The sequence below is a fragment of the Cucurbita maxima genome, unplaced genomic scaffold, assembly GCF_002738345.1.
Source record: "Cucurbita maxima cultivar Rimu unplaced genomic scaffold, Cmax_1.0 Cma_Scf00012, whole genome shotgun sequence".
NCBI classification, from domain to species: domain Eukaryota; kingdom Viridiplantae; phylum Streptophyta; class Magnoliopsida; order Cucurbitales; family Cucurbitaceae; genus Cucurbita; species Cucurbita maxima.
Window position 1 is genome coordinate 5,387,449 of NW_019272028.1, and position 10,444 is coordinate 5,397,892.

At 37.7% G+C, this 10,444-nt stretch overlaps 1 protein-coding gene across 1 annotated transcript; it reads right to left on the bottom strand.

The window, feature by feature from the left end:
- Positions 1 to 3,220: 3,220 nt before the first annotated feature.
- LOC111487011 (fructose-bisphosphate aldolase 3, chloroplastic) lies at positions 3,221 to 7,185 on the bottom strand. The gene is made up of 6 exons (XM_023134213.1): positions 6,887 to 7,185; positions 5,380 to 5,649; positions 5,163 to 5,272; positions 4,932 to 5,022; positions 3,944 to 4,213; positions 3,221 to 3,753 (listed from the first exon to the last, which is right to left on the bottom strand). Exons 1-6 carry the CDS (start codon positions 7,037 to 7,039, stop codon positions 3,475 to 3,477), a joined length of 1,173 nt encoding a protein of 390 aa, XP_022989981.1. The 5' UTR covers positions 7,040 to 7,185; the 3' UTR covers positions 3,221 to 3,474.
- Positions 7,186 to 10,444: the final 3,259 nt, after the last annotated feature.

Consider the following 10,444-nt stretch of genomic DNA (forward strand, 5'->3'; position numbering starts at 1 on the left):
AATCGACTATAGTTTTTTGTATAAAAGAAGTGAGGACTGCAATCTAGTAGGATATCTGTTCGAGATCAATTTCTAGATGTAGCAAAAGACAACCAACAATACCATTGTCAACTAGAGAAGCGGAGTACAGAACAACTCAAGAAAGTATATAGCTAAAACTCTCCCGGAAGAGTTTGCACCAAAAAAATTGACTATCAAATACCATTTCATCTCCAACTAACGTGAAAGAAAGAGATTCGGAAGTAGAGATTCTAAATGGGATATTTAGTTTTGAGCTCGTTTGAGGCCATGGAAGCCATGTGAGGGGTTGTAAAAGAGATGGTTGTCGAAATTGATTTAATTATGAAGGAATATACTATAATACTGATCTGATCTGATGTTGAATAATCATATGAAAGTAATGTAATTTAATGAAAGGCTGTTGATTAATCGTATATTATATTCAAACATTGCCTACCTAACCTTAATAATATATAATGTTGTTATTCAGACACCAAGATTGGAACCCCAGCTGAGGCTGGTCGGTCAATTGGCCAGCATTGTAAGAACAAATATTCAAAAACCATAATTTTTATAACATCTCGCGGATTTCTCTCCTTTCACTTTCCTTGTTAGCTTTGGAGTTAATTTTATGGATAAATCCTCGTTTGCTTCGATCTCTAAGGTTACGTTGTCGAAATATCCAGATTTGAAATTCTGAAACAGTTTCTTGTTTTGAGACAAAAGAATTAGAGTATCCTCAATGTCTTCGGTTGAATTTATAGAATTATTATATGATTTGTTTGTTCTCTACAATTCCAACACGGTACGTGTTTGGAAAAAAATTTGGCTTCTTTGATTTTGATTGGCCTTCGTTTGGAACTTTTGATTTACTTCTTCTTTGGTCAACACTAAGAGTACTACCGAATGAATCTGCAATTTCTCGTCTACGAATACTTTCGCTAAGAACTACATCTCATATTTCATCAAACTTCAATTTCTCAGACCTCTGGAAACGGTTGATAATAGCAACAACAGTATCCCAAGACTCGAGGTAAAGATTACATCAAATCAATGCTTTAATTTCATTTCAAAATAATTTCTACCGAACTCAGTGGACTTTCAATCATATTGAATTCATTTATATAATCCACAACAGATTCACCATCAGACATTTGTAGATTAAAAAGTCTATACATCAAATACACCTTATTTATAGCAACAGTTTTTTGTACATGTTCGACAGTGCCTTCAACAAACCTAACATTGCTCCTTGATGATATTGACCACCACATTTTTGGACAGCGTCAACCGAATCAACCCTAGGGTCTATTGATCCTTGAGCTTCCACTGCTCCGTGGTTATGATATTCGATTTCACCCCTGACAGAGGTTTGTGAAGATTTTTCTAGTACAGACAATCTTCAATCTAAATCTTCCCGAAGTCAAAATCTGATCCATCAAACTTCTCAAATCTAATTTTTTAGCTTCTCATCTTAATAGATTATGGTGAGTCTCACATAACTCTAATATAAATTGTTAAGACCGCATAACAACCCAAAAACAAGAGAGAGAAAATGCGAAGAATATTGGCTCTAGAGATTTATATTAATGACTTCAAGTATGTACCGCAATAGAGAAGCATAAACTACATTTTCAAAGCTGAGTGGAAGAAAATTTATAGTTTAGTTTACTATATATACCTTTACTAGATGTGACTATTCTAATAACTTTTTATCATATATAAATTTACCTCTTACTATAACCATTTTTATGAGTCATTGGTCTTTACTCATTTACTATATATAATTGATTGCTATATATATGAGAGTAAATGTGTCATTGGCTATACATAATCTTACTCTATATATATAACCAATAAGCAAAACCGTCTTGGAAACCTAACCAATAGTTTCAAGTAAAATAATAATCCATGAATGAATCGAAATCCTATTGGAAATAGAGTGATCATGAGAATATGAAATCATGGTTAAAAAAGGTTCACAAGAATTGAATATTACTACAAATACACAAATAAAGTAAGCATTCCTTTTCAATAACTCAATCACAAAAACTTCAAAATTAAAAAAGTTCGGCTTGTAGCAGTCGTGTATTAGATGACTTTCTAGACATTTTCCTAGGAAGCATGGGAGTGAGAAAAAAATTACCCTAAAATAACACGTTAGTTTGTGGAGATGATCATCACTCTTAAAAACAGTTTAAAATAAGTAGGTAACACGGTCATATATCGAATCTAGATTCTAAATTTTGGCCTGAATTTTAGGCATGAGAAGTTATAGATAGTAGCAAGTAAATTTTAGGCACGCTATCAATTGAATGGTAGAAATGTTTTTTTTTTATCCAATCATGGATCATTTTATAAGTAAATTTGCTAGTTCATTGTTATTATAGTTGCATGACAAAATTAGGAAGTTCTCATGCGTAATTAAACTAATTCATTAGTTACTTGTAAATCCAAAATTGAGAGGTTTATTTCATTATTGTCCTTCTCATTACACTTAAAATGATATTCAATTTCATTATCTTTGATTATTAGGTGACAAGACTTTATACCAATTATCATAATCCTATTGCATCTCTGTTATTATTATTATTTTTCTTTCTTTGCTTTTTGAATTTTTTTTATTGATAAAAAATATTAAAACTCAATTGTTTTTCTCGAATAAATAAGAGAAATGCATGAATAAATGGAAATCACATCCAAATGAAAAGGATCTTAAGAATATGATGATGAAGAAAATTTTAAAAGAAATGAAAGTTACTGTTTAAACCAACAATGTACACATTTCTCTTCTGTAACTCAATCATAGGAATTTCATAGTTAATAGTGTTTTGCTTGAAGCAAGACTTGTGTTAATTTATGAAGATAATCTTCTAAGATAGTATTTTGGTGGCAATTTTATTCAATCTCGTATTTTGTGCAAAGAAATCACTATCTAGATCGATTAACCTATCAAAATTGAGCGCTATTTTTTCTCTTTTAATGTGATTTTTCTAGATTTTTGTGTTGAGTAAATTTATATGAAGATTATATGTTATTTTAATTTGAAATTTGCATTAGTTGAGTAAATTTTACGATAATTATTATTTTACTTTCCAAAATCCCACCTTTTTGTAATTCTAATTTAGGTAATAAATTTGTTTTGTTTGAAGTATAAAAGATTGTGAGAAATATGATAAGTAAACACAATTAAAGAATCTAAATCTCATGGTATCATTAGAGAAAGTAATCTGGCATTAGTTTAATTCAATCCAAACTAATAATTTTAAACGCCATGAATTACTCATAATATCAAAAGATTGTAGGATACAATTTTCTTACTCTCTCAGTGAGTTTGCTTCTCACAGCTCTTATTATGGAGGGCTTTCGACTAAGGGAAGGAAAGGAAAGGCTTACCCTACATAGAAAAAGAAATGTGTTCTTCTTCTTCAAGGAAGGAGAAGGAAAGAACACACATTCGACTACCGACGAGGTTCAGTAAGTATATCCCTTCACGAACATTCCCCTTTTGGCCTCGTCGCTTTCACCATCGGCAGAGTACTTCCCGAGCTGAGCAAGGGAGTTCGCCTTGGCACGTACCAGAAGTGCTTTCTGTGCAGCCTCAACGTTTTCAGGGTTTCCTTGCCATGTCTTGAGCACGGTGTTCTGCAACGCACGGGCGTAAGAGAAGGAGACGTGCCAGGGGTTGGGGCTTTGGTTCATCGCATTCAGGTTCAATGTTGCTTCCACTTCAGACTGTCCTCCAGATAAAAACTGGATACAGAACAAAAGATTTAATTGTACTGTATCTCTGCTATTTAAATGAGTTTGTTGAACAAAGGAATGCTAATGCATCCCGACCGAAAAGTCGAGAACTGTACACAAAGCCAAAGATCGACCAAGTTCATCTCCTAAAAATCGTTCAGCAGATAAACTAGTTGAAAGGTAGTACAATAATTCATACCATGATTCCAGGGACTGCAGGGGGAACTCTTCTCCTGAGCATCTTTAGTGTGTATTTGGCTATAGTTTGAGGAGAGGCCTTGTCCTTGTGTTCGGCCCCGGGTGTTACCATGCTAGGCTTTAGAAGGATTCCTTCAAACAGAACATTGTTTTCGGCCAAATAGAAGAATACTTCTGACCAGACCTTTTCAGCCACTTCAAGTGTCCTATCAATGGAATGGTCCCCATCAAGAAGGATCTCAGGTTCTACAATAGGGACAAGGCCATTCTCCTGCAATGAAAGTGAATCATGAGATCATTATAACAGGTCAAGCCCACCACCCCTACCACCCCTGCTAGCAGATATTGTCCTCTTTGGACTTTTCCCTTCTGGGTTTTCCCCTCAAGGTTTTAAAACATGTCTATTAGGAAGAGGTTTCAACAAGGAATGTTTTGTTCCCCTCTCCAACCAATGTGGGAACTCATAATCCACACCCCTTGCGGGCCCAACGTCCTTGCTGGCACACTGCTTGGTTTGTAACAACCCAAGCCCACCGCTAGCAGATATTATCCTCTTTGGACTTTCCCTTCTGGACTTCCCATCAAGGTTTTGAAATGCGTCCACTAGTGAGAGGTTTCCCCATCATAAGAAATGCTTCATTCCCCACTCCAACCAACGTGGGAACTCACAAGCATAGACACTATACGGATATGAGATACAAATACAACATGATACAAACATGATACGGACATAATGACACATATTAAAGTTATTAAAATTTACATTTTTTTAAATGTATCATCTATAACATAAATAACTTCAAAGCCAATAAGTTTATGCAATTAGGGTTTGGGATCATGACGAATATTTGACCTATATTGACTTTGTAAAACTATGGTCAAACAGATATCTAGTGCTAACAAACATGTTCAACATGTTAACCAAACTAAAGTATTCCTGCAACTTGGTGATGGTAATGATAAACAAGTTCATTCACAGCCATATATACCTGAGAAATGGCAGCGTATCGTGCAAGGCCCCAAGCAGCTTCCTTAACAGCCAGAGCAGAAGGACCACAAGGAATGCTAACAACCGTCCGCCTATACGTTTTATATGGTTTAGATTTTGCATAATTAAACCAAAATAAATGTCAAAGAAGAAAACACAAGAGAGTCAATCAAAGCAGTAAACTCCACATATTAATTTGCGACTCAGGTTCACCAAGAACATGCTGACTTACCACTTTGCAAAACGGGCACCTTGCTTATAGTATTCGGCGGATCTCGAAGCCAATCCATCTAAACCTTGACACCAAGATTCATTGTTGGATCCTGGCAGAGGAACCAAACCCTGAAACCCGCAAAATACAAATATGAAACGAAACTCGATATTCAGAAACTTCGCATACTTGATACTAAGCTGTTTTCTGTGTATTAAAAGGTAAGAGGACAATTTACCTTGTCAACTTTAATACCAGGCATAATTTTTGCATCCCGCAAGCATTCAACAAATTTCTTCCCATCTGTGGTTGACTGGTAAAGTGTTTCCTCAAAGAGAATAGCACCAGATATGTAATCGCCCAAGCCAGGCGTGGTCAGAAGAAGCTGTCTGTAAGCTTGTCTGTTGGTTTCGGTATTATCCAAGCCAATGGATGCTAACCTCTTCCCACATGTTGCATTAGACTCATCAATGGCAAGAATACCACGTCCAGGAGATGCAACTGATTTCTGAAAATCAAAAAATATAAAAAATTACTGACTTGATACAAGGAAACCAACCTAATTAAAACAGAGTCACAACGTTACAAAATATGAAGGTTATCCTGCCATTTTGCAACGTTGAATGCAAGCTGGTATAAGTTCTGCGAGAGATGATGACTGTTTCTTCTTAAGTATTCATATTTAGTGAGATATGAAAGATCGATCTAATATATTAAAGTTACTAAAAGGGGAAAAAAGAGTCCAGCATTGCTGACATGCCAAAAAGCTCTGAATCTGATTCTTTCGACGAGGATAAAAAAAGATTGGGCGTTCACCACAAAATACAACAAGAATTGTAACAACTCAAGCTCACCGTTAGTAGATATCGTCATCTTCGGGCTTCCCCTCTAGGTTTTGAAAAGGCGTCTAATAAGGAGAAGTTTACACACCCTTATAAAGAATGTTTCGTTCTCCTCCCCAACTGATGTGGGATCTCACAATCCACCCCCCTTTGGGGCCCAACGTTCTCACTGGCACTCGTTCCTTTCTCCAACCAATGTAGGACCCCCCAATCCACCCCCTTTGGGGCCAGCGTTATTTCTGACACACCGCCTCGTGTCCACCCCCTTTGGAGCTCAGCCTCCTCACTATCGCCCGATGTCTGGCTATAATACCATTTGTAACGGCCCAAGCCCACCGCTAGCCGATATTGTCCTCTTCAGACTTTCCCTTTTAGGCTTCCCCAAAGGTTTTTAAAACACAATTTGCTAGGGAGAGGTTTCCCAACCCTTATAAAGAATGTTTCGTTCTCCTTGCGGACTGATGTGGGATCTCACAAGAACAGACTACTGTCACTAAGAACATCCTAACATAACGGTCAAAGTTACCTCTCTAGCGAAAAAATACTAGGAAATGCAGACATGAAATAAAGCGAGTAAAATCCATCTCTGAAAGGGGATGAATTTACAGAGGAAGGGGGAAATGCGAAACACAAGGCATAAAAAGGAGATCGCAGAAACGAGTAAACTTCCAGGAAAATTAAAAAATCAACTTCTAGGTCAAGGTCTATAGCAACAACAAATTCGAGCACCGCTAAAGACAGCAGAAAACACCACAATCACAAACGTTCAACAAATACATCACGATCAACTCAAAACTCCAATGCATGTAAAATGAAAGATCAGATCCAAATGCCTAACAACAACCCTCACGCCTTTCCAAATCATATCCCTAGGTCAAACAACGATCTAAACCAAAAACTCACCGCGGTCTGAACAAGCTCATCGGAGTAAGCACCAGCACGGATCAGAAGGGAAACACGGCGGCGTGAAGATGAACCACGCTTCTGAGAGAAGGATTGTTGGGCGATCCACTGGGAAGAGGAGGCGTTCAACTTGGCGAAGCTTAGACAGGCCATGGCTTCGAGAACAGCGAGAAGAATTGATGGGGCAAAAAAAACACAGAATCGAATTGGGTTTGGGGCTGATTTTATTGTGGTAATCGTTAGGAAAAAACAAAAAAAAAAAATCGCTACTTGAGTTGAGGTGGGCTGGTGGATCGCCGTTGGCGCGATTGAACAAAAATGGTATTTTTAAATGTGAGGTGAAAAGTATTTGTATTGGGAAGTCCGCCCGGGGCAAGTGTGCGGTGATGCAAGTGATGTGCTGTCAAATCGATCTCTATCCATCATTTCTACATTACCCAATCATTGTTTTTCAACCATATAAAGCTAAATAAAGAATTCGAGGTATGAAAGTATGTAAAAAAAGATGAGCGAGAAGACATTACACTTTGTGGGGTACAAAATGTATGACGTATCCGTACATGACATGTACAGTCTCCGACACCCCACGGTACTCAATACTCTTCTCTAGCTTCAAGACTCTCAAACGCTCTCCTGCCTCGATCCGTGACATCACCCTCTTGAAAAAGAAAAGAGAAAGGGATGAGTATAAGAATACTCGGTAGGTAACCTACTCGTAGGCTCTTTTCGCATTTTTATCTTAGTAGGTATCCACCGCCTTGTCTCAAGGTTTTAAAGAGTTGAGACTAAGCTCCAACTCTCTTTTCTATAACTTAGGTGACTTGTCCATCTTATGCAATGAATGCTCAGTGTCCTAGGATGAAGCGCGACCTCATGAGTAAAAGGGGACAATATGGTTGGATCTGAATCAATATTGCTCTCTGAACATCATCCGTGGAGGTTAGCTGATAACCCTTTAACGGAACCATACTACCACTAAAGTCGAGGTTCAAAAAGATAAAGTGAAGTCCTAAACTCATTTCTACATAATTCAATTTAATGGACGATGTTGAAGTATTATTTGTAGATACATGTATAGGTAGATGTATAAGTATATGAATAACATGTACATGAATGTTCATTAAGTTGATGACAATTTATTACATGAATTCTTAGTTACATATATTAGGTATATAAATTAATTGCGTTTTATTAGGGGCATGTTTTTAGTCATGTGAATGGTATTGGATAATGTCCCGAATTACTTATATACATATATACATATTTTGGCATTTGGTGGAAGACGTAGAAAAACAATTTAGCATCATTTTCTAGTAATACAAAGTTCTCTTCTCCCAAATGTTCTGCCAAGTTTCAATGTTGTCACCAACAATTTTGCTACTGGTTTGGTTGGATGAATTATTTGAAGTATGAATGGTGCATGTCCTATTGCCCTTGCACGCGTCACACCTTGTAATTGTTAATGTTTGCTTATTATGTTATGATGTGTTGTAATAATATGATATGTAATGTGATGGATATCATGTTGGCACATTATGACATTGACGACCGTGCTATGTAATGAAAGTAGGGTACCTTGTTATACACTAAATTATGAAATGATGTAAAATAATTATGTTATGTATGAAATGAACGAAAATATATATTCTATCAAGATACATGCTATGATTTTAAATTAGGAAGACTTCATGCATATTGTACGTTCACATGCATTAGGGTACATTTTCATATGACTATTACGGAGACATACTTTATGATGTTACAATATGATATTATGTCCACAATGATACTCCGCATGCTTCCTTTCCTCCATGGTATACCAGCAGTGGGAGTGTACGCTAGCTATGGAATTTATCGATATAAACCCAAATCCAGAGTCAGTGGTACAAATCAATACATCCTTCTTATAGTTCATGGAAGTATTCCGATTATTGGTGTAGGCAACCGTTGTTGGATGTTACAAACGCACTCTTGTAGCAGCAAGATAGTAATTATAACGATTCGAGTTTCTGAAATAAAATACAATCAAATAAAAATAAAATAATTAAATGTAATCTCCCCGAAAATCGAAGGATTTCCTGCGATAATTTTATTGTCTAATAGAAACATTCCTATTTCTCTAAGTTTCCTTATCCTAAAACCTTAGAATGCCTTATTCGTAAATGTCTTGAGATTATTTTTATACTTCTATGTCCAACCTTTTACATCCTTTGAAAATGATTTTCTCTCCAAACTTTCCTCCGGAACGTTGGGGTTGCTCTTCGAAGGAAGAATCGAGTGGAAGTAAGGTATTGATGTCGGGATCATTGTGCCAAAGAAGGTTGACCGTCGGAAATCGGTGTTGAGGACGTTGTGGAATCGTCGGCGCGTCGCCGAAATCGGGGAGGTGGAAATTAGGGTTTCGTCGCTTATCGGGTAAGGAAGGCGAGGATTTTGGAATCGGGTCGAGCCGCAGACGCACACCAACAACTCCAGCAGCTTTGCACACGTACACAGTGCGGCTCAGTGTCACAATCGCACTTTCGAGCATGACCATGACACTCGACTCGAACGTGTATGAAATTGGCTCGGTTTCGTCAATTCTCGCAGCTTAGTTGGTCAGCTCGGCAACTAGGCTTATCGGCTCGATATCACTATAATATATCGATTCCAAGGTTTTTGGCCCTTCCAAAGCCGTTTCTGCCCTTAGTTTTACCATCTAAGGTTAGTATGGTTCCTAACCGTCAAAGACAGATTAGGTTGAGAGTTTATTTTGATAAATAGCATGAGATTTAGCTATGGTATGTTATGAAAGGTTCCTAAGTTTTTATGTGGTTATTATAGGACGTATTTAACCGTTGGGATTAGCTTGTTGTGAGTGACTTCGGCCAAGGCCATCGAGGTAAGTGACCTTACTGTTGGAGTTAGTTTACTACGTGAGGGTTCTGTAGATTACCCTCTTCCATAATAAAACATGATGCATGCAGGGGCCACAGGGCACGCACCATCATACAGCATGCTAATCCCAATAGTTAAATACGTCCTATAATAACCACATAGAACCTTTCATAACATACCCTACTAAATCTCATGCTATTTATCAAAATAAACTCCCAACCTAATTTTTCTTTGACGGTTAGGAACCATACTGACCTCATATGGTAAAACTAAGGGCAGAAACGGCTTCGGAAGGGCCAAAAACCTTGGAATCGATATATTATAGTGATATTGAGCCGATAATCTTAGCTGTCGAGTCGACCAACTAAGCCGCCAAGCCGAGCTGCGGGAATTGACGGAACCGAGCTGATTTCATACACGTGCGAGCCGAGCCGCACTATGTACGCGTGCGAAGCTACTGGAGCTGTTGGGCGTGCATTTGCGGCTAGACCTGATTCCAAAATCCTTGCCTTTCTTACCCGACAAGCGACGAAACCCTAATTTTCGCCTCCCCGATTCCAGCGACGCACCGACGATCTCACAACGTCCTCAACACTGATTTCTGACGGTCAACCTTCTTTGAGACAATGATCCCGACATCAATACCTTACTTCCACTCGATTCTTTCTCTGAAGAGCAACT

Coding starts and splice junctions, on each gene's coding strand:
- LOC111487011 (XM_023134213.1), bottom strand. CDS start 7,039: ATGGCCTGTCTAAGCTTCGCCAAGTTGAACGCCTCCTCTTCCCAGTGG. Junction 5,650..6,886: donor ATGAGCTTGTTCAGACCGCG/GTGAGTTTTTGG, acceptor TTTGATTTTCAG/AAATCAGTTGCATCTCCTGG. Junction 4,214..4,931: donor GATACGCTGCCATTTCTCAG/GTATATATGGCT, acceptor CTTTCATTGCAG/GAGAATGGCCTTGTCCCTAT.